The 25,199-nt window shown below is 37.1% G+C and overlaps 1 protein-coding gene across 11 annotated transcripts in view; it reads left to right on the top strand.

The window, feature by feature from the left end:
• The window catches only part of RABGAP1 (RAB GTPase activating protein 1), a 149,893-nt gene that overhangs the window by 44,540 nt on the left and 80,154 nt on the right, over nt 1–25,199 (top strand). For 4 of the 11 annotated variants that reach the window (XM_036260827.1, XM_036260830.1, XM_036260824.1 and 1 more), the window contains 5 exons: nt 7,319–7,429; nt 7,855–7,903; nt 8,472–8,552; nt 9,446–9,548; nt 10,563–10,732. In XM_036260827.1, coding sequence (XP_036116720.1) covers nt 7,319–7,429; nt 7,855–7,903; nt 8,472–8,552; nt 9,446–9,548; nt 10,563–10,732 — 514 coding nt within the window. Of the gene's footprint in view, nt 1–7,318; nt 7,430–7,854; nt 7,904–8,471; nt 8,553–9,445; nt 9,549–10,562; nt 10,733–16,784; nt 16,830–24,858; nt 24,946–25,199 lie in introns of those variants that run through there. The other 7 variants (XM_036260828.1, XM_036260826.1, XM_036260825.1 and 4 more) reach the window with 5 other exon arrangements.

The following is a 25,199-nucleotide window of genomic DNA, read 5'->3' as shown; positions in this document are numbered from 1 at the left end:
TAATATTAACTGTGAGCTTTCCCAAGTTTCTTTACATTTCCTGGCAGTAGCTTCCTTACTTATAAAATGAGGTGGATGGACTAGGATCCTTTCTAACTTTAAAGTAAAATATTATGGTCGCAAGATGACTGGATTTTTTTCTCCATAGCCCATATCATAAAATGGGTGCCTGTTGGGATTGTAATCGATAGTTGCATATAGAAGTCTCTTTTCTCTGTAACTACTTCATAAAATGGATAAAGTGAAATTTCATCAAAATATTTACTTCTAATATTTTGCTTTTAAATCAAAAGGCACTATGGCACTAATTCATTTGGAAAACTAATCATTCTTACTAGTCTCCCTTCAAAGACTTTGGAATTGTCATGCCATCTGGTGGCCAATTTGGGGTATAATGCAGCTTCCACTTTGTTGAGACGTATGAGGCATGGTGCTCTGTGCTATCTCTTTAGCTTTATTTATATTCTCAGAGCAAAACTGTGTCCTGGTGCTTCCTGCATTACGCATTCCTGCCCTATGAACTTTGTAATAATTTTTTTTCCTTTTCAAGAAACAAAAAATTTAACTACATTATTTTCCTTTATTAAAGATATTTATGTAGATTCTGTTACAAATTCTACTTAGGAACAGGAAAGATTTCTAAAATAACTCAGAAGAGAAGCACTAGAATAACTTCCTACTGCAATCAAGGTAGAATGATTACAATTACAAACATCCTTATTCTGTTTACTTTCATGCCAAGGAGATGTTATACAGAAAATTTCTGGATGGTCAGATTTGCTTGTCACATTTGTTAGGGCTTTGCTCTCTTTTTATTGCATTTTTCTCCCTGAATTTGTAGCTTATCGTAGAGAATAGTGTTGTGTAACATAATGATTTAATCATTGAAAAGTATTCTCTGTCCAATTTGAACATGTCAAACACAGTTCCCCTTATCCATTCATTCTACCATGTGGTTTTACCATAACATAAATATAGGCAAACTGCTTGTGGCAAGGATCAATGCTCTTTCTTTCATTCCTGAAAAAGTATGATTCTTACATTATTACATCATTAAAACCAGAAACATGCCTTTCACTTTAGCCCTTAGGAAGGTGGAACATTTTACCGATACCAATCAAAACTTCTTTTCTGTCTTTTTTAATCTAACCCCATTAGTTAGGCTAGTTATTTATTTATTTATTTATTTATTTATTTTATCCTCACCCGAGGACATTTTTTCATTTTTCGTTCAGCTAGCGCGGAAGGGAGAGAGAGGAAGAGAGAGAAACATCGACGTGAAAGGGACACATCGAGTGGCTGCCACCCGCACGACCCAACCAGGGCTAGGGACCAACTGCAACCGAGGTATGTGCCCTTAGCGGGAACCGAACCCGGGTCTCTCTGGACCACAGGCCAACGTTCTATCCGCTGAGCAAACCGACCAGGGCTATAGGCTGGGTACTTAATATTGTCCTTGTTTTGTATGTTAAAAAACCCAATGAAGCCCTGGCCAGTTTGGCTCAGCGGTTAGAGCGTCGGCCTGCAGTCCGGAGAGACCCGGGTTCGGTTCCCGCTAAGGGCACGTACTTCGGTTGCAGTTTGTCCCTGGCCCTGGTTGGTCGTGTGGGTGGCAGCCACTCGATGTGTCCCTTCACGTCGATGTTTCTCTCTCTCTCTCCCTTCCTCTCTCCCCCTCCCACTCTATCTGTACAAAAAATGGAAAAATATCCTCGGGTGAGGATAAAAAAAAAAAAAAAAAACCCAATGAAGTTAAACCTGGACCTCAGTTTTTTTAATTTATAAAATAGGAATTAAATGTAAAATTAGCTGGTTGAATCCACTCAGTGATATAGTAACAAGACCAAAATTATAATCTAGATCTCTTGAGATCTGTGAGTAAACTTCCACTGCTTACACTCTACACTCTGCTTCCAGTTAATGTGGCTTTTCCTTGCCCTTCAGACTCAGGACACCAAAGACAACTTTATTTTTATTGTTGATATTTTCAGTGCTACTGAGAGATGAGATTTCAGCTGACCCTTGAACTACATGGGTTTGAACTGTGTGGGTCCATTCATATACAGATATTTTTCAATAAACATAACAGCCCACCTGTCACCTGGTTTTGCATCCATGGGTACAACAACTATAAATCAAAAATAGTATATTTTTTATCCTCACCCGAGGACATTTTTCCATTTTTTGTTCAGATAGAGCGGGAGGGAGAGAGAGGAAGAGAGAGAGAGGGAAACATCGAGTGGCTGCCACCCGCACGACCAACCAGGGCCGGGGACAAACTGCAACCGAGGTACGTGCCCTTAGCGGGAACCGAACCCAGGTCTCTCTGTACCGCAGGCTGACGCTCCAACCACTGAGCCAAACTGGCCAGGGCCAAAAACAGTATTTTTGATCCATATTGGGACTCTACATGTACAGAGGGTCTGCTTAAGTTGTACGTGGGCAGGTGTTTCACATCCTTAATGTGCCCACCTTGGTCAAGAGTCAACTGAATGTTTATTTACGTTTCGGTATCCACTTAACATAGAGAACTAGTGTAACCTATTACCAGTTGAAAATTGAGACCTATGTATATCATTAGAGATGAAAATTTTGTCAGCCACAAATATTTAACAGTTTGGTATGCAAAAGTTTTCCTTTGTACATATTTGTCATTTCTAGACTCCTTTGCCAAGATTCTTTGATTTTTAAAAAAACCTCAATGTTATAAAATGTTCTTAAATTGGTTACTATGTAAATATAGAGGAGCTTCAAATTAATTTTATTTCTTCAGAGCCACTTTTTAGTTTGAGTAGGTACTCAGAACTTTCATGTACCCTTTTATAGTATCTTTTAATGGTTCTGTTGCCACTTTCTTGAAGGTATACAGTACTATGACACCATTTAGATTTGCTGCATATTGGCTGATTGCCCCATAGGCAGATGTTTGCCTTTAAGAACAAAGGAGCTAAAAGTGTTGTGTGGGAAACTAGAGGATTATTTTGGTAAAATGTCATTTTAAGAATATTTTCAACTTTTTTCTTAAGCTTATTTAAACTATATCATTATTATTTCTAAAATTACAGACATGCCTCAGAGATAATGCAGGTTCCATTCCAGACCATTGCAATAAAGTGAATAAACTTTTTTTTTTTTTTTTTATCCTCACCCAAGGATATTTTTCCATTTTTTGTACAGATAGAGTGGGAGGGAGAGAGAGGAAGGGAGAGAGAGAGAGAAACATCGACGTGAAGGGACACATCGAGTGGCTGCCACCCGCACGACCAACCAGGGCCGGGGACAAACTGCAACCAATGCACGTGCCCTTAGCGGGAACCGAACCCGGGTCTCTCCGGACCGCAGGCCAACGCTCTAACCGCTGAGCCAAACTGGCCAGGGCTAAATAAACTGAATATTACAATAAAAGTCACAATTTTTTTTTTTGGCTTACCAGACCCTGTAAAAGTCATGTTTGTACTATACTGTTGTCAAAGTATGCAATACCATTATGTCTAAAAAATCTACATACTGTTTTTCTTTATTGATTTTTTTTTAGAGAAAGAGGAAGGGAGAGTGAGAGAGATGGAAACATCAGTGAGAGAGAACATCAACTGGTCGCCTCCCACACGCCCCCCACTGGGGACCACAACCTGGGCATGTGACCCAACCGGAAATCGAACCAGCGACGACCAACCACTGAACCACACTGGCAGGGAAAAAAAATATACATACTTTAATTTAAAAGTACTTTATTGTTGCCCAGCCAGTGTGGCTCAGTGGATTGAGCATCCTCATACGGACTGAGAGGTTCCGGTTCAATTACCGGTCAGGGCACATGCTCGGATTGTGAGTTCAATCCCTACTGGGGAGCATGCAGGAGGCAGCTGATCGATGTTTCTCTCACATTGATGTTTCTATCTCTCTCTCCCTCTCACTTCCCTCTCTCTCTCTCTCAAAAGCAATAAAGGAGCCCTGACCGGTTTGGCTCAGCGGTTAGAGCGTCAGCCTGCGGTCCACAGAGACCCGGGTCGGTTCCCACTAAGGGCATGTACCTTGGCTGCAGTTTGTCCCCAGCCCTGGTTGGGTCGTGCAGGTGGCGGCCACTCGATGTCCCCTTCACGTCAATGTTTCTCTCTCTTCCTCTCCCTCCCTCCCGCTCTATCTGAACAAAAAATGGAAAAATGTCCTCGGGTAAGGATAAAAAAAATCAATAAAGGAAAAAAAATTAAAAATAAATAAATGAGACAACAGTGAATTCTGTTGCAACCTTGACTTCTTCCACAATTTCTCTATTGCATGCCATGCTGTTTAATAGCATTTTACCCACAATAGAACTTCTTCCAAAATTGGAGATAGCCTCTCAAATCCTGCCACTGCTTTACCTTAGTTTATGTAATGTTCTAAATCCCTTGTTGTCATTTCAACAGTCTTCATAGCATCTTCACTAGGAGTAGATTCCATCTCAAGAAACCACTTTCTTTGCTCATCCATAAGAAGCAATTCCTTATTGATTAAAGTTTTATCATGAGGTTGCAGCAATTCAGTCACATCTTTAGGTTCTACTTCTAATACTCTTACTATTTCCACCTCATCTGCAGTTACCTCTTCCACTGAAGTCTTGAACCCTTCAAAGTCATCCAGGAAGGTTGGAATTAACTTTTTTCAAACTCCTGTTGAAATTAATATTTTGACTTCTTCCCTTGAATCATGAATGTTCTTAATAGATCTGGAATAGCGAATTCTTTCCAGAAGGTTTTCAATTTATTTTACCCAGATCCATCAGAGTAATCACTACCTGTGGCAGCTATAAACATATTATGAAATATGTTTTCTTAAATCATAAAACTTTAAAGTTGAAATTACTTTTGATTCATGGACTGCAGAATGGATGTTATGTTCATAGGCATGAAAACAGTATTAATCTTTGTACATTGTACATCTTCATCAGAGGTTTTGGGTGACCAGGTGCAATGTCAATGAGCAGTGATATTTTGAAATATTTTTTCTGAGCAGGAGATCTCAACATTGCGCTTAAAATAATCAGTGAACCATGTTATAAACAAATGTACTGTTAATCTAGGCTTTGTTGTTCTATTTACAGAGTACAGACAGAGTAGATTTAGCATTATTCTTTTTTCTTTTAGAGAGAGAGAAAGGAAGAGAGAGAAACATCATGAGACAGAAACATCAACTGATTGCCTCCCGTATGCACCTCGATTGGGAATTGGATCCACAACCTGACTGTGCCTTTACTGGGGGTCAAACCTGTGACGTTTTGTTGCTCGAGACGGTTCTCTAACCAACTGAGCCACACTGGCCAGGGCTAGCATAATTCTTAAGGGCCTAAGGTTTTTTGTTTGTTTGCTTTTAAGTTTTTAGCTCATCTTTTTGCTGTTTTCTCACCCAAAGCGCACACAGGTACACTCAGAGCTTTCTTCTCAGTTACAGTATATTCAGATTTATGGGCATTCACCCCAAGGACCCTAAGGTTTTTGGAATGGGAATGAGCATTGGTTTCCACTTGAAGTCACCAGCTGCATTAGTCCCAAACAAGAGTCAGCCTGTCCTTTGAAGCTTTGAAGCCAGGCATTCATTTCTCCTCTCTAGTTATGAAAGCCCTAGATGGCACCTTCTTCCAATAATAAGGCTGTTTTCATCTACACTGAAAATCTGTGGTTCAGTGGAGCTACCTTCCTTAATTATCTTAGCTAGATCTTCTGGATAACTTGCTGCAGCTTCATCTACCACTTTTGTTATGGAGATGGCTTCTTTCTGTGAACCTCATGAACCAGCCTCTGCCAGCTTCAGACTTTTCTTCTGCAGCTTTCCCACCTCTGTCAGCCTTTACATGTTTAAACAGAGTTAAGGCCTTGCTTGGGATTAGGCCTTGGCTTAAGGGAATGTTGTGGTTGCTTAATATTTTATCCAGACTCCTAAACTTTCTCCATATCAGCAATAAAGCTGTTTCACTTTCTTATGTGTTGACTGGAGTAGCACTTATAATTTCTTTCAGGAACTTTTCCATTGCATTCACAATTTGACTAACTTTTGGGTGCAAGAGGCCTAGGTTTTAGCCTGCCTCAGCTTTCAACATGCCTTCCTCACTGTGCTTAATCATTTATAACTTTTGATTTAAAGTGAGAGACTGGGACTATTCCTTTTACTTCAACTCTTAGAGGTCACTGTAGGGTTATTAATGGGGCTAATTTCAGTATTGTTGTGTCTTAGGAAATAGTCTTGGGGGGTCAGGGGAGAGACAGACAGGAACGGCTAGTTGGTGGAGCAGTCAGAACACACATAACATTTATTGATGATGTTTACCATCTTATATGTGGTGTCCCAAAACAATTAAAATAGTAACATCAAAGATTGCTGATCACAGATAACCATAACAAATATAATAATAATAATGAAAAAATTTGAAATATTATAAGAGTTATCAAAATGTGACACACTGACAAAAAGTAAACAAATGCGTTTGGAAAAATGGTGCCAGTAGAATTGCTTGATGCGGTGTTGCCACAAACATTCAATTTGTAAAAAACTCATTATCTACAAAGCACAATAAAACAATGTGCAATAAAATGAGGTAAGAATGTATACAGATTTACAATTACCTTATTGCTGCTTTAGGAAGTGATAGGCAACAGCTTCCTGTTGGTCATATCTCCTTTTTCTCTGATTTTTTAAGTCACCTGTTTTGAAATTTAAAGTATCTATGGCTAAATATCTTTCCTTATATATTTAAACAAATAAAGCAATAATAATTTATTTGTCAAAACCAGTGACTAGAAAGAAAACTAACATTTTTTGAGCAGCTGTGTACTGTATGCTAGGTACTTTACAAATATATAATTTTTACAAGAACAAAAAGGAAAAAACCTAAACCATATTTTAGAGGACAAAGGAGTAGTTTTTACAGATGGTTTAGTGGATTACATACAGTAACAGTGATAGTTTCACCTCAAGAGTCAGGTGCAGCCGATATGCAACAAATTTAAATGATGTCTTATTTACTCCTTCAAGAAAAAGGCAACAGAAGCATTAATTAGCTCTAGTACCTATTCAAACTGAAAAATGGCTTTGGAGAAATAAAATTAGTTTGAAGCTCCTCTACATTTACTTAGTAATCAATTCAAGGACATTTTATAACACTGAGATTTTTTAAATCAAAGAGTGTTAGTAAAGGGGTCTAGAAAATCTGTTATAATTTGAAAACCAGATACAGAAAAGAATTGAGTCTGATTCTTTTTTGTGCCTGGTTTTCGTAACAAAAATTGTTCTGGTATAAGTCACAAGAAAATACTTTGCAAAATTAATGAAATATGTTGTTCTACAGTGCAGTTCCTAAAGATAAGGACAGACAATGCTTTAAACTACGCCAAGGAATTGATAAGAAGATTGTCATCTATGTGCAACAAACAACTAATAAAGAACTTGCCATTGAAAGGTAAACATTTTTGTAAGGTTAGCTTAAATGTAAATTTTAGTTTTTATCAATCTAGTGGAGTAATCTACACTATTCAAAAATGTATTTGTGCCAGGTGACTTGATTGGAGCATCATCCCATACACCTAAAGGTTTCGGATTTGATTCCCGGTGAGGGCACATACCTAGGTTTCGGGTTTGATCCCTGGCTGGGGCACATATGGGAGGCAACTGATATTTCTCTTTCTCTCTCTCTCTCCCCCCCTCCCTACTTCTCCATCTCCCTCTTTACCCCCTCTAAAAATCAATAAAAACGTATCCTTGGGTGAGGATTTAAGAAAAAAATGTATTTGCAAATATTTTGTTCCTTTGGGAATTCTTTTGGTTATTCAAGTGGCTACTTGATTCATTTTGATTTTTCTTTAATTAAAATTTTTTTCTTTATAGCCTGGTTGGTGTGGCTCAGTGGATTGAGCGTTGTCCCATGGACTGTGAGGTACTTGTAAGATATTCAGTCAGGGCACATGCCCGGGTTGTGGGCTCGATCCCCAGTAGGGGACATGCAGGAGGCAGCCAATCAATCATTCTCTCACATAGATGTTTCTATATCTCTCTCCCTTTCTCTTACTTAAAAAAAAAAAAAAATGAATGAAAACATGTTTTTTTAAAAAGGGGGAGAAAGAATTAAAAGATATTTTGGGGGAGAGAGATGTTTGTTGTTCCACTAATTTCATTGGTTGCTACCTCTGTGTGCCCTGACCAGGGATTGAATTCTCAACCTTGGTGTATCAGGACAGTGCTCTAATCAACTGAGCTACCTGGCCAGGGCCTACTTCATTCACTTTGAATTAACGCCCATAAATCTTTCATAAATACGCTGACTTTATGTGATAATAAAAGGCAAACATAGAATTTACTTATTTGAATTATAAAAGTGAGGGGATTATTTTGGCAATACTAATTTATTGATAATTTTAGTGTGTTCTTTTTTCCATCAGTAAAAAATTTTTTACGTGACCTAATTTAAACATCTTTTTGTGTTCTTTTTTCCAAATTTATGTCAGTTCTTTCTTTGCAGGTGTTTTGGTCTTCTTCTTAGCCCAGGAAAAGATGTACGAAATAGTGACATGCATTTGTTAGATTTGGTAAGGATTTTTTTTTCTTTTTCTAAGTTATACACTATTTTGTCAATAAGTTGCTTTACTTTATCTCATATGAATCTAAAATTAAAGCATATCTATGAATGTGTTCTTGTAAGCTATAAAGCAATAAAGATAAGGGCATTTATTTCTGACATATTTACTAGCTTCTTGACTATATGTTAGTGAATAATTGTTTATCATGTGGGATTGATGTGGGAATCAAAGGAGAAAAGTTGTAAGAGAATTGTCTGAAAACTATCAACAACTTTATAAATATAGGCAGTATTAGTATATGAAATATTTTCAAAACTAAAATCTATGTAGTAAGTTACTCACTTGACAGAAGAATTCAGCATACAGGTTTAGTTAGTAAATTTCTCTAATGTTTATACAGGTTGATATGATTTATAAGCATTTACCTTATGACTGAGTTTTCAAGAACAATTGCATAAAAAAATTGGCATATCTTTAATTTTAACTGTAATTATTCAAATACACTCTGACCTTTAAAAAAAAAAAAAAATCTGGCCCTGGCCGGTTTGGCTCAGCAGTAGAGCATCGGCCTGAGGTCCAGAGACCTGGGTTAGGTTCCCATTAGAGGCATGTACCTCGGTTGCAGTTTGTCCCTGGCCCTGGTTGGGTAGTGCAGGTAGCAACCACTCGATGTGTCCCTTTCACTCGATGTTTCTCTCTCTCTCTCTCCCCCTCCCGACTCTATCTGAAAAAAAAAAAAAAAAAAGGAAAAATGTCCTCGGGTGAGGATTAAAAAAAAAAAACATCTGGTTCTTTTTCATATTCTTACATTTTTGCAACTCCTAATTTTGAAAGCAGCGAAGTGGGAGTTTGCTGCTGTTTCCTTACTTTGACATTAATGTTTATTTTACTCTTTTCTTTAGGAATCTATGGGCAAAAGTTCAGATGGAAAGTCTTATGTTATCACTGGGAGCTGGAATCCAAAATCCCCACATTTTCAAATTGTAAATGAAGAAACTCCTAAAGGTAATGAGGATTGCTGACATCAGGGACAGAAATGTTAGTCTCAAGAAGATACCTAAACCTTAGGACCACTTAATTGACAAGTATCCATTGCTTACCTAATTCTGGTGAATCCAAAGACTTTTAATAGTTGAGTTTGTTATTAAGTTTGATATGTAAACAAAGTATCATTTCTCCCCACTCAGTTTTTCTTTCCCTGCTTTTTTTTACTTACGTACTCATTCATTTACAGGTGTCTAAATTTTATTTATTTTTTTGGAGAGATAATATATGTACATATGATTAAAAATTCAAAGGGTATATAGAGAAAAGTAAAAATCTACCACAGTCCCCAGGGCCTCACTCCATAGGGTACCACTGTGACCATTTTCTTGTGTAGCTTTTTAGATATTTTTTTGCATAAATAAACTTTTTCAAAGTATTTCATATTTTTCCCAAATGTCTTTTTTTCCCAATTAAATTTATTGGGGTGGCATTGGTCAATAGGCTCATACAAGTTTCAAGTGTGCACCTCCACCATATGTCACTTAATGGCTGGATAATGTCCTATCCTGAAAATGTAATATTTATTTAACTAGTGCCTCTTATTGAGCATTTATTTTTTTTCCCCTTCATTTTTTCTTATTATTCATAGCATTATAGGTAAATGGATAAAGGCTATAAATAGTTACTATGGTTAACCAAGATTAAAAGTTGAGAAATCCCAGTCTTGGCGAAAGTGGCATAAAGAATCTATATGTCACTATTATAAAATAGTTCAACAGTACATTTTATATGTTGTAAAGTGTATACTGCTCTCATGTACTAACTCCACTTCAAAGAATCTATCCAAGAAAAGAGTTCTCAATGAGGAAAATAAATTCTCAATACAGCAATTTATTTGATTATTTTAGATTCTTAGTTAATGAATTACCTTATTCAGATATCTTAAAAGTTCATAATAAATGTAATTACTTTTATATTAATCATATGAGCAAAAATATTTTTATTTTTTTTATTTGCTTCTCCTCTCTCTAGATAAAGTGTTGTTTATGACCACAGCTGTTGATTTGGTAATAACAGAAGTACAGGAGCCTGTTCGATTTCTCCTAGAGACAAAAGTCCGAGTTTGCTCACCTAATGAAAGGTTATTCTGGCCCTTCAGCAAACGTAGTACTACTGAAAATTTCTTTTTGAAACTAAAACAGGTATTGTATTTTTCTATAAATACTGGGGGTAGGGGTTGGTTAGAAAGGAGAGACTACTTCTGAGTTTGATTTATCATTAAACTAAGCTATCAGTTAGATTGTGTGTATTTTAAATGTATTAAGAGGAAAAATTATCTTTTATTTTTACCCATTTATCACTTTTGTTGCTCTGATTTCTTCCTGAGGAACCAAGTTTCCATCTTACTGCACTTGCCTTCTACCTGTAGAAATTCTTTTAGTTTTTCTTTGGTGCAGATCTTCTTCTGTATCTGAAATGTGTTTATTTCATTCTATTCCAGTAGGATATTTTCACTAGATATATAGGATGCTGTGTTGAGAGTTTTTTCCCCAACACTTTAAAGATGTCACCCCACAATCTTCCTGTTCCCATTGTTTTTGTTGTTGTTGTTGTTGTTGTTTTTATCCTGAGGACATTATTGCATTTATCTTCAGATAGAGTAGGAGGGAGAAGAGAGGAAGAGAGAGAGAGAAACACATTGATTGGTCGCCACCCACATGACCCCAACCAGGGCCGTGGACAAACTGCAACCGAGGTACCTGCCCTTAGCGGAAACTGAACCGGGGACTCTCTGGTCCGCAGGCCGACATTCTAACCGCTGAGCCAAATCAGCCAGGGACTGTTTCCATCGTTTTTGATGAGAAGTCAGCATACATATATTGTTTTTTCCTGTGTATATGCTAACTCATTTTTCTCTGACTGCTTTTATTATTATTTTTTGCCTTTGGTTTTTAAACATTTAACTATGATGTGCCTAGTTATGGTTTTCTTCCTGTTTGTCTTGCTTGAGATTTGCTGGGCTTCTTGAATTTTTAAAGTTATGTTTTTGGCCTTTTCTTTATTTTTTCTTGAAACAGTTTTGGGGAAAATCTGGCCCATTGTTGCTTTCAACCTTTTTCCTGCCCCATTTGTCTTTTCTCTCCTTATGGGATTTCAGTTTCATGTATTTTAGGCACTTTGGTATTATCCCACAGATTTCTGAGGCTCTATTTTTTTCAAATCTTTTGTTTTTTTCTTCAGGTAGGATAGATACTTTTTTTTTGACTTTTCACTTGACTCTTTTGTCATCTTTAGTCTGCTGTTAAATCCATTCAGTAAATTTGTTTTTATTTCAGATTTTTTTTTTTTTTTTTGAATTTCCATTTGGTTTTTTGTATATAGGTTTTATTTTATGAAATTTCCTCTTTTTTCAACACATTTTTAATATATATATCTTTGAGCATAATTATGATATATGTACTCTAAAAATGCTTGACTGCTAATTCTAAAGTATGTTGAGTTGAATTTTTTTGTTTCTTTGAATGTCTGGTAATGTGAGATTATGTATTAGACATTTTTAATGATAGGTTGTAGAGACTCTGTTATGGTCTTCTGAGTATTGATTTTTTTTTTAAATCTGTCAGTTTTTTTGGTAAAAGTCAAACTCCATTCTTTTTTTATCCTCGCCTGAGGATATTTTTCTATTTATCTTCAGGTAGAGAGAGAGGGAGAGAGAGAGAAACATCAACATGAGAGGGACACATTGACTGGTTGCCTCCTTCACGACCCCGACCAGGGCCAGAGACAAATCACAACCAAAATACGTGCCCTTGGCCAGAATCGAACCCGGGACTCATTGGTCCGCGGGCCCATGCTCTACTGCTGAGCCAAACCAGTCAGGGCTCCATACTCTTTCTTGTGGTGGGCAGCAAATGAAATCTTATTTAGGTTGTCTTGGCCCAAGTTGCCCGAGTATTTTTGCTTTGTGTCAAAACACCTCAAAAGAAATCAAGTGCCCTGGCCAGTTTGGCTCAGCGGTTAGAGCGTCAGCCTGCGGTCCGGAGAGACCCGGGTTCGGTTCCCGCTAAGGGCACGTACTTCGGTTGCAGTTTGTCCCTGGCCCTGGTTGGTCGTGCGGGTGGCGGCCACTCGATGTGTCCCTTCACGTCGATGTTTCTCTCTCTCTCTCCCTCCCACTCTATCTGTACAAAAAATGGAAAAGTATCCTCGGGTGAGGATAAAAAAAAAAAAAAAGAAATCAAGTTTACAGTGACTTAAATTGTTTAATGCGGTGGTGAGTTTGAGTCTTTGTCTTACTTGACCTGTCAGAAGCATTTGATATAGGTGCTCACTCTCCTCCTTAAATACACTTTTTTTACTTAGCTTTCAAATTGACCATGTCCAGAAAGATCTCATTATCTCATCTCCCACTTCTAAAATACTCTGTGTCTTTACTATCTCAGTTCATGGGCATTGTCTCTTAATAGTTGCTTAGGCCAAGAATTTTGCTCTTTTTCATACCCCATACTCAATCTGTCAGGAAGTTGTTTACTTTCAAACATTAACCTCATCTAAACTATTGTTTTTCCCTTGATTATTGCAGTAGCCTTTTCATTCATTTCTTTGCTTCTGCTTTTGTTTTCTTTTTTTTTTTAATCCTCACCTAAGGATATGTTTTTTTCTTTTTAATTGATTTGAGAAAGAGGGAGAGAGAAACATTGATATGAGAGAGAAACATCAATGTGAGCAAGAAACACTGGTAAGTTTTCTTGTACGTGCCTCAACTGGGGATTGAACCCACAACCTTGACGTGTGCCCTGACTGGGAATCAAATCTGCAACCTTTGGTGTATGTGACAACACTCCAGCCAACTGAGCTACCTGACCAGGGCTGTTTTTGTCTTTCTTGATATAGTTTCATCATAGTAGCCCAAGGTCAGATCACATCATTTTTCTGCTTAAAACCTTGTACCCCTATTTTACTTCTTGAAAGCCAAAGTCCTTACAGTGATTTATAAGACCCTACCTGATCTGCTGCCTATTGCATCATAAACTAATTTCTCTCTTACTACTCCTCTTGCTTGCTTTCTCTGCTCTAACCATACTCTTAAGTTAATAACTGTTTCTTCTACCTAGAATGCTCTTCCCCTGGATCCCACTTGCTATTATTCACCTCCTTCAAACCCTCATCATCTTTAAGTCTTTGCTAAGATTTGCTTATTAGCAACTCACAATCACCCCATTTAACAGTGCAGTTTTCCCTCACTCCCACTGGTACTGCCAACTCCCCTCCCCTCAAATGAAACATTAAAAAAAAATTTTTTTACAAGGGTTTTACCTTCTAGTTAGTATACCACATAATATACTTATTTTTATTTTATCTATTGTCCGTATTAGAAACCTCTACTAAGGAAGTATTCCTAACCTGTCTTATTCTCTGATTTATCCCAAGCATGTAGAACATAGTTCTCAATAAGTATTTGTTGAATTGATTTTTACATAAAATTGACAGAATTATACTGTTATATATGGATTTAGATGAATATACTTTTCTATAGCAATACATATTTTGGTTCCAGAGTATTCATGTTTGCCCTTTTGGTTATAATTAGAAAAAAGTAGCAGGTGCAACAGGAATAGAGATTTCTTTTCATTGTTGTCTTAAGAAACAGAAGTCATCCTAGATTCCATTACTGTTCTCCCACCTCTTCTGTGGGAGGAGCAGAGCATTAGCAGAAGATTATCATTTAGAACTTGGCTTTGGAGTCAGGGTATGGATCTTACCATTGACTAGCTTCATGACTTTGAGCAAGTTCCTTTAACTCTGAACCTCAGTTTATTCTGCTGTAAAATGGCAGTAATAGAATCCTACTCATAGTTTTATTGTGACATGAAGTGAGAAACTATACAACACATGGGGAATAGTTCCCGGCACATAGTATGTTCTTCATAAATTTTAGCTATTATTATTGAAAAGGACTGTGGCATCTCAGTGGGACAGAGGAGTACGATAAAACACTAAGTTGTGAAATCAGAATAACATTGATTAGAGAACCAGCTCCAGGGAAAGAGTGCTTCAGAAAGTAACCCAATTTATCAGCATCATTTAAAAGTTTAGGGTGTAAGTGAGAATAATTCTTAACAGTTTCTAGAGTGAGAGATGATAAAGACAAATTAATCATGTGATATTTTTAACACGAACTTGTATAAAAGAGATATTCTCTGTAATTAAAAAGAATGTTAAGAGTTCTGTCTCTTTAGTCTTATCTTAAAAATAAGATTCCCTTGATCTTGCTTTTCCCTTAAGGTCTTATGTTATACAGCCTTGGATTTAAAAATTGCATGGGTTTACAAGAATATTACTTTTATGGTTCAGTGTAGAGTGATATATCTAATTAGTCTAACAAATGACTCGGCAAGGTAAACTAGCCCAAATTATATGTATACCTCAGACAAAGCCTGATAGGCTACTTTCTAGACTCTTTGTGAAGGTTACAACTAAACATCATAGTAAGTATTTTCTTTGCAGAAACCCAGAAATTTATATATGGAAGCTAGAAGGATGGCAGGGAATTCCTGAGAATGATCTTTAATTTTTCTCCTTATTTGGGTAAATCCCATTGGAGAGGGCACTTGAGGAGTAAAGAGTGGGAAAGGGGGGAGAGTGTGTAAAGAATTTGAATGACTTTTTTCCATCTTAGAGCAAGTAGAGCACTGTGTGACAACAAAGTTAATTTATTTCCTTTTTTACATTCATGGCATTAAAAAATAATAGCAATAACAGTATGGAAGATGCTCAAAAAATTAAAAATGGAACTTCTTTATAACCCAGTGATTCCACTTCTGGGTACTTATCCAAAGAAACCCAAAACACTAATTCAAAAGAATATACGCATCCCTATGTTTATTGCAGTATTATTTACAATAGCCAAGATATGGAAACAATCCAAGTGTCCATCATTTTGCAAGTGGATAAAAAAGTTGGTACATATATACAGTTGGCCCTCGTTTTTCGCGGTTAATCAGTTCCAGACTCTACCGCGATAAATGAATTTCCATGAAGTAGGATTCATTTATAAATCAAATATTTTCGCAGTTAGAGCATAGAAAAACTGTTTACGACCTTCTAAATATGTTTTTTAACATTATTAGAGCCCTCTAGACATGAAATAACACTCTTTAGTCACCATTACACTCATATTACCCAATATATTAGACAAAATAGAAAATAAGACACATTAGACATTACAAATATTATTATTGTACATTTAATTACACACACAGTTCTTACAATCACTAACCTATGAAAATAGTGCATCTTGTTCAATGATGAAACAATGAAGATGAAGAGATGTACTGCACAGCAAAGAAGAGCAAGATTATTGCTCCTCTGAAGGCATGGTCTAAGTAGGAGAGTCTTCAGGTGGTGCAGTATCTTCAGCAGGTGCGTCGTCGTCTTCTTCCGCTAAAGGAGCACTAGTAGTAGGCAGTGGGTGTCTGGGTGCATGGCTGAAGAACATCATGATAAGCAGTTGCTGGCACTATCTTTTCATATGCTTAAGGAGGCTTTTATAGGGTTCTATCGCTCCATCAAGTGTATTCCGGAACAGCAATGCACGCATCATTTGTGGGTCCCATTAGCCAATCACGTCCTGTACTACCTTGATAGCTCTCATGATTTGCGAGAGACGCTCAAGTGTAAGGCCAGCTTCCTCCTCCTGACCCCCAGGAACCTCTGGCTGCTCTTCCTCCTCCTCACTTGCAGACTTAGTCATCTCCATCAGATCCTCGTCAGTTAAGGACACCTGTTCTGGATGGTACTCGGTCTCCTCAAGGATCTTCTGGAACGTGTTGTTCACGTAGTCCTCTGCTGCAGGCTGGTCAGCAGAGGCACTTTTCTCCGTGGAGAATGACACTCTTCAGATGATACCTCTTCTAGAACTTCTCAAACCAACCCTTGCTCGCCGTGAAATCCACGAACATTGCAGAAGAGGGTCCTGGTTGAGGTTCGTCCACTGTAAAGTGCTGATAGAGCTGCCTCGCCTTCCCTCAGATGATTAGCAAATCCAACGGAATGTTTTTCTTGCAGCTGTTGCTGATCCAAATGGCTAGGGCAGACTCCGTTTTCACTATGAACTTATTACGACTTGTCACGACATGCTTTGCTTCCTCATTGAAAGAGACAGTAGCCATTGCACGGGTGTTCTTTTCATCTTTACGGATGGAGCGAATGGTAGACTCATTCAAGTCATAATGGCGGGCAACCTCCATGATTTTCTTGCCATCTTTGATCATATCCAAGAGTTTCACCTTCTGGATGGTAAGCATCTTCCTCCAGCACTTAGTTTCTTTGTCAGAGGCTTACAAGAAGCAGCATGTTTAGGACCCATCGTGGGGTTTATTTATTTTTTTTATTTTATCTTTTTATTTATTTATTTTTTATCCTCACCCGAGGACATTTTTCCGTTTTTTGCACAGATAGAGTGGGAGGGAGAGAGAGGAAGAGAGAAACATCGACGTGAAAGAGACACATCGAGTGGCTGCCACCGCACGACCAACCAGGGCCAGGGACAAACTGCAACCGAGGTACATGCCCTTAGCGGGAACCGAACCCGGGTCTCTCTGGACCGCAGGCCGATGCTCTAACCGCTGAGCAAAACCGGCCAGGGCCTATCGTGGGGTTTAGATAAAAGTTCTCAGAACTCGCAAACACTTACAAGAGCAAAGATGCTTCCGATGCATAACGATGTAGAAGCATGTATGAGAAACAAACTTGCATGAGGCTGAGCCAATCAGTGGCCAGGATTAAAAGAGGATAGAATAGCCAATCAGTGAACAGCACACTCTGATTGGCTTAGTTTCACTACACCCAATGTTTTTGGAAAAAAGTTATTGCCCACACACGAGTGGTCGAGCAGTTGCACCTGGTGTTGAAGGATTTGCGAGGGTGCTTGAATACAAATGCCTACAGTCCATACATACAGTAATTTTAATTTTAATTGTAATATAGGGGTGTATAATTGACTCAATCGAGCATGCACTGTATCATTTTTACTGTCTCGATCAACTTTTTAATGAATATATTTGGGAAAAAACCACGATAGAGTGAAGCCATGAAGTCCAAGTGTGAAGTGGTGAGGGACGACTGTACATTGGAATATTACTTGGCTATAAAAAAGAATGAAATCTTACCATTTGTACCAGCATGGATGGACCTAGAGGGTATTATGTTAAGTGAAATAGGTTAGTCAGAGAAAGAGAAATTACCACCATATGATTTCACTTATATGTGAAATCTAAAGAACAAAATAAATGAACAAACAAAATTGAAATAGACTTGTAGACAAAGAGCAGAGGAGTGATTGCCAGATTGATAGACTGGGTGAAATAGGTGAAGGAATTAAGAAGTATAAATTGGTAGTTACAATATAGTACAGCATAGGAAATACAGTGAATAGTATTGTGATAAATATGTATGGTGCCAGGTGGATATTGAAAATATTAGGGGAACACTTCGTAAAGTATATGATCTTCTAACCACTATGTTGTACACATGAAATTATACAAAGTAATATTGAATGTAAACTATACTTGAAAAATAAAGTTTAGTCCTGGCTGGGTAGCTCCATTGGTTAGATCATTGTCCTGATACGCATTGTGTGTTTGATCCTGGGTCAGGGCACATACAAAGAATCAACCAATGAATGCATAAATAAGTAGAACAACAAACTGATGTGTCTGTCTCTTTCTCTCTTCTCCTCCCCCCTCTCTTTTCCCTCCCCCTCACTCCCCCTTCTCTCCCTTTCTCTTTCTAAAATCAATAAATTTAAAAAAAGATGTTTCCATGCTTGGCCAGCATGGATGGCCCAGTGGGTTGAGTGTCGTCCCATGGACTGAGAGGTCCCAGTTCAATTCCTGATCAGGGCTATATACCCGGGTTGCGGACTCAATCTTCCAGTAGGTAGCATGCAGGAGGCCATCGATCGATGTTTCTCTCTCTGAAAAAATGAATAAAAACATTTTTTTTTAAAAAAGATTTTTTCTTTTAAGAATCTAAGATTCTCTTGAAAAAGAACAAAGTAAGAGCAGTTCCACTCATTGAGGCCCTATTGTGGTCATCACTTTACTAGCTACTTTCACTTTTTCTCTCTCACATAATTTTCTTAGTGATCCAGTGAAGATAGTATTCTCATTTTATAGATCCCAAAGATATAAAATAGTAGATTTTATGGCATGTTGAGTGAAAAAGATACATACCTAAGCCTTCTATGAGTCTCAGTCAGGGTTCTTGCCTTTGAAATGTGTTCTTTTTTTCTTTCTGTAAGAGGATTTTCAGTATTTACTTAAATTAAGCGTAATTTAAATTTTTAACCACTGTGCAGTTCTCGTTACAAAAGAAACAGCAGACCAAAATTTTAAAATAGGTAGTTTCTGTTATTGCTGTAAGTATGAGAAAACAATCATAGACATGCTTTTAAAAATACATGTTTAAAAATTGAATCTTTTTTCTTTTACTAAATTTATCTGATGACTCAGTAATTTGTTTTAAGCCTGGAAACCTTCCCAACTTTGGGGACTATAATATTAAGATGGCATCATATTAGAGAAGAAATATATTAAGGAAAGAAAGATTGCGTTCTTAGATTTAAATTTTCAGATGTTATTTACTAAAAGAGGAAGAAAAAGCTCTAAAGACTAGATTTTTCAACATAAGGTGAATAAAAGACCAACTAAGCCTTGGCCAATTTGGCTCAGCGGTTAGAGCGTCAGCCCACAGACCGAAAAGGCATAGGTTTGATTTCAGTCAAGGCACGAACCTCAATTGTGGTTCTTCCCTGACTCTGGTCAGGGTTGTGTGGGAGGCAGCTAGTTGATGTGTCTCTCTCACATCAATGTTTCTCTCTCTCCTCCTTTCTCCCTCCCTCCTACTCTATCTGAAGATAAATGGAAAAATGTCCTAGGGTGAGGATAAAAAAAAACAACAACAACTTATAAAAAGACCAACTAAGCATTCTTAAAACTATAGAATTATGGAACTTGCAAAGAGACTTTAAAATGTTTTATAAAATTATTACTTTATAAATAGATAAGCTGGTGTCTGAAAGACTAAATGAAGTAGCCAGTGTCATATAGACAAGTAATTAGTATAATTATACTGGAACCCTGGGCCTCTTATTTATGTTTGCTGTGCAAGTGTGTGTGCAGCCACATGCACACATGTCCACTGAACCACTATGCTTCTCAAGATAAAAGATACGAAAATGCTTCCTGTACTCCAGCTCTTCAGCTGCTAAATCAGGTTGTTCCACTGTATTTAGCAAGTGATCTTTGGAGTGGTACTTTGGCAACTTCTGCATATCCTATTCCTCAACAACTTTCTTTTTTAACAACTTTCTAACTAATGGTTTCAGCATCCATTGATGATCCTTGCCTAAATCATTTGGTTTATTCATATATTTTCCATATTAATTTAACACTACAGAATTATTTTTCTTTACATTTATATATTTTTAATATTGGATATCTCAGTTACAATAATAGTAATATATTTAATTTATTCACTTTATCCTACTTCATCAAAGAATTTAAAAATATCTGTATTGCAGGAAACACCTTTAATATGTAGTCTTTATTTTATTGCTCCCAGCAGATTTATAACAAAATATTTTTTTTCTTTATTGATTTAAGAGAGAGGGGAAGGGAGAAGGGGGAGAGAGAAAAAAACATCGATGAAGGAAAACATTGACTGACTGCCTCCTGCATGCCCACGACTGGGGATTAGGCCCACAACCTGGGCATGTGCCCTGACCGGGCATCGAACCGGTGACCTCTTGATGCTCAGTGGTTGAGCACTGACCCACGTTGGCCAGGCTATAACAAAATCTTTATAAGCATATAAAATGTCTGTTGAGAAAAGGTACTACTATGTGGATTTATAAAATACAGATTTCAGTTACTTAAAATTCTAATGCAGACAGGCTTATATTTTTATACAGTAACTGATGGTAATTAAGCATCAATGAATAAACTTGCACCAAAATTTCTAAAATATATACAGGTTCATTTTTCAGCTTATTTACAACTTATGTTGTACAAGTTTTTTCCAATTGGAAATAAAATCCATACTTTAATATAAGTATATAAAAGTCAGTATGTAAACATCTAACTGAATAATTATTCCAAAATATTTAGTGTATTCTGAGCTTTTCTATAGATGCTTAAACAAATTTTGGGTGCAACATCTATTAATATAACCATAGTAACCTGTATATTTTTTCATTTTTTCTAGTTTGCATACATTAAAAGAGGCATATAATATGAAATTATTTGAATTGGTATAGTTTTAAACTTTTGTTCATATTCACTTAAAAATATTAGTATTACAGTTCATTGAGTAAAGTTTCAGATTTTATGGAACTTCTTTTGTTCTTTGAACATGTTCTGATATGACTGTAAAATTAGTACTGTTTTCAGAAGTCACTTGGGGTTTTGTTTTTTGTTTTTTCATTATAGTTATGTTACCTTTTGACATATAGTTAGGCTTATCTGTTTCCATACTTTTAATCTGGGAGCTTGGGGTTTTTTTTCGTTTAATTTATATTTTGAATATTTAAAATACTTTTATGGTACAAAAGTCCAAATTATACCTAGCATGTATACTCTGAAGACTTGATTTCATTTAGAGCTCCTTCCTCCATCCCTGTAGGTAACCATAATTATTGGTTCCTGGGTTATCTTTCCAATGTTTATTTTTGTGAAAATGATAAAATACTGATATACAGCATGATCAAAAGTAGGATTACAGTTGTGAGTATACAACAGTTTATTCTTGTATTATTATTGTTATTATTTTCCATACCAACAACTCTAAGCCTACGTTTGCCCCACCCTGTATTTTAACCCCCTTTAAAAAAAAACTAGCATACTGTATATACTGTTCCTGCCCCTTGCTTTTTTATTTTTATTTTATTTTTTCTTTATTGATTTTAGAGAGCAAGACAGAGAGAGCGAGAAACATCGATGAGAGAGAACATCGATTGGCCGCCTCCTGCACGCCTCCCACTGGGGATCTGGTCCACAACCTGGGCATGTGCCCTGACCGGGAATCGAACCAGTGACCTTAGTGCATGGGTCACCGCTCAGCCACTGAGCCACACTGGCCAGGCCATCTTGCTTTTTTAATTTAATATATCCTTGAGATCAGTTAATAGAGATTGTCTTCATTCTCATTTAATGGCTGCATAGTGCTGTGTAGTTTCGATAAATAATGATCTTTTCAACTAGTCCTATACTGAGGGATACTTGGATCCCTACCATCATTTGGTATCCAAATACTGTTGCAGTATAGAACCTTGTGCTTGTGTTGTTTTGATTTTATAAAAGTGCATTTGAGAGTAGATTCCTAATTAGAGTAGATTCCTATTGATGCACAAAGTAATTTTGCTTATGTAATTTTGTTTTATTTGCCAAATTCCCAGGTATGAGAGTATCTATTTCTCCACAGGCTTTTCAAGAGCATGTTATGAAACTTAAGCATATAATGGTAGTTTTAATTTATACTTTGGTGAATGAAAACAAGTATTTTTTAAATATGTTTAAGAGTGATGTTTCTTTCCTGTGAATTATTTCTTCATATTTTTTGCTCTTTGGTTTTGATCTCTTTTTTCTTTTAATTGTTAGAAGCCCTTTGAAGTTAACCCTTTGAGATGTAGTTGCAAATATTTCTCCTGGTTTGTCACCTGCCTTTTAAATAATGATGGTCTCTAGTGCTTTTCAGCCACACAATTTCTTATGTACTTGAATTTATCAAGTTTTTCCTTTAAAGCTTCTGGATTTGGGGTCATAATTAGAAATGCTTTCCCCACTCTCAAGTAATAAAGGAATTTACACATTTTTTAGTATTACTTATTGGGTTTAATTTGACTACCTTTAATCTCTGATTCATTAGTATTTTATTCTTATATATAGTGTTAAATACAGGTCTGATTCAATCTTTTTTCAAGTGGTTATCCACTGTCTCAACACTATTCATTAAAAACTCTATAATTTCCCCCCATTGATTTGAGATGGCACCTTTATCATATATTACATTTTCATGTGTATTTGGACCTCTTTCTGGTTTTTATATTTTTTATTGGTTTGTATGTTATCATGTACCAGTACTACACTGTTTTATTTATGTAGACTTCATAATGTTTTTATTTTTAGTATTTTTCTTTAATCCTCACCTGAGGATATTTTTTCATTGATTTTTATTTTTATTTTATTTTCTTTATTGATTTTAAAGTGAGAGGAAGTGAGAGGGAAAGAGAGAGAAACCTCAATGAAATAAAACATTGATTGGCCACCTCCAGCATGCCTCCCACTGGGGATCAGGCCCACAACCTGGGTATGTGTCCTGACCAGGAATCGAACCAGTGACCTCCTGGTGCATGGGTCGATGCTCAACCACTGAGCCACACCAGCCGGACTTCATTGATTTTTAAGTAGAATGGAAGGGAAGGAGAGAGAGAGACATCAATGTAAGAGAGACATATCGATTGGTTGCCTCCCACATGTACCCCAACCAGGGCAGGGATCGAACCTGCAACCCAGGTACATGCCCTTGACGAGGAATCGAACCTGAGACCCTTTAGTCTGAGGGCTGATGCTCCAACTACTGAGTGAAACCAGCCAGGGCCATAATATGTTCTAACATCGGGTAGGACTGTTGTCCCCTCCTTGTGTTCTTTTCGTGGGTTTTGCTGGATATTTTTAATTGTTCGTTTTTTTTTTCTTTGTTTTTTTTTTCCTCACCCGAGGACATTTTTCCATTTTTTGCACAGATAGAGTGGGAGGGAGAGAGAGGAAGAGAGAGAGAGAGAGGGAAACATCGATGTGAAAGGGACACATCGAGTGGCCGCCACCCGCAGGACCAACCAGGGCCGGGGACAAACTGCAACCGAGGTACATGCCCTTAGCGGGAACCGAACCCGGGTCTCTCCGGACCGCAGGCGGATGCTCTAACCGCTGAGCCAAACCGGCCAGGGCTAATTGTTCGTTTTTTTATATATATATATAAACTTCAGATTCAACCTTGTAACTCTGGAAAAAATTATCGATTATTTTTATTGGGCAGCCTTGTTATCTTTATGATGTCATTTTATCTAAGAACATGATACTTTGCTATTTATTTAAGTCTACATTTTTTTTTGTCTTTTAAGAGTGCTTTAAATTTTTATTTCAGAAAATTAAAATACAAAAATAAAAGCAGTAGTGAATTGAACTCCCATGTACTATTACCCAGCTTTAACAATGAACTTTTTTTTTTATCCTCACCTGAGGACAGACGTTCTTCCATTTTTTGTTCAGATAGAGTGGGAGAGAGAGAGAGAGAGAGAAACATTGACATGAGAGAGACACATTGAGTGGTTGCCATCCACACAGCCCAACCAGGGCCAGGGACAAACTGCAACCCAGGTATGTGCCCTTAGCGGGAACCGAACCCGATCTCTCTGAGCCACTGGCCAACGCCCCATCCGCTGAGCCAAATCGTCCAGGGCAACAACGGACATTTTTAATAGCTGGAGTACTTGACTTACAATAGGGGTCCAATTCTTGACTCTGTTTTTCTGACATCAAAAGGCAATGTTGCTATAGTTACTTCTAGGTGAAGTAACTATTTGGCCCTTTACAGAAAAGTTTACCGACTTCTGTATTAAACATTGCTTCAGGATGATTTTGAAAGGACATGTTACATTGGTTATCACATTTATGTAGTCTCTGAGAAATTTTTTTAAAACAACAAAAGTAAATCCTGTTCCCTCTCAAATTATAATATATAAAAGTTAAAAATCATTTCAAATTTAGATTGAACATATATGGAAGATTTTAATTCAGTTCATTAATGAAGGAACGGATGAGATGGTAAAACTGGTTCTAAGTTTTGAGGAACTTGAGTTTATATAGTCCTTCCTTTAAAAAAAGAATATTAGAAAAAGATTGCTAGGTTAGAAAGAAAATTGGTAATATCCTGTAGGTAACCTTTGAGTTATCTTTTTGTTGGACCTAAGTCATTTGCCTATCTATTGGACCCAAATCTACAGGTTAATATGTAACTGCATCGAGTCTGGTTCCTTAATTAATAGTAGGTAAGTCAGAATTGGGTGGACATGTTAAAACAAAGTCTGCAAACTCTACAGTCTGTGGGTCAAATCTGGCTTGGTGCTTGTTTTCATAAAGTATTTTTCAGAACACAGCCACACTCACTGTCTTTGGCTGCTTTTGCACCATAATAGCAGAGTTGAGTAGTTGTGGCAGAGACTACTGGCCCACATAGCCTAAAATATTTACTATTTGGCCCTTTACAGAAAAGTTTACCGACTCCTGTATTAAGCATTACTTCAGGATGGTATTGAAAGGACATGTTGCCATTATCTTGGCCTTCCAGGACTGGGGTAATTTTTCTTAACCCAAATCAACAATGAGATGATAAAATCTGCTCTGCCTGGCATTTCTACATCTAATGAATTTGTTATCCACCACCTTCTGTATTTTTACTTTATGCGTGTATGTCTCTTCTTGGTGTAGCCACCTATCTGGTTATCTCTGTATCTTTTCCTACAATTCTGACTTGTCCTACTGCTCTTTTTTTTTTTTTTCCTCCTTCAAGCTCCCTAAACTTGCTATAATATGGAATGTTAATATATTT

Source organism: Molossus molossus, unplaced genomic scaffold (genome assembly GCF_014108415.1).
Source record: "Molossus molossus isolate mMolMol1 unplaced genomic scaffold, mMolMol1.p scaffold_m16_p_14, whole genome shotgun sequence".
Taxonomy (NCBI): Eukaryota; Metazoa; Chordata; class Mammalia; order Chiroptera; family Molossidae; genus Molossus; species Molossus molossus.
This window is presented reverse-complemented; position numbering and strand designations above follow the sequence as displayed.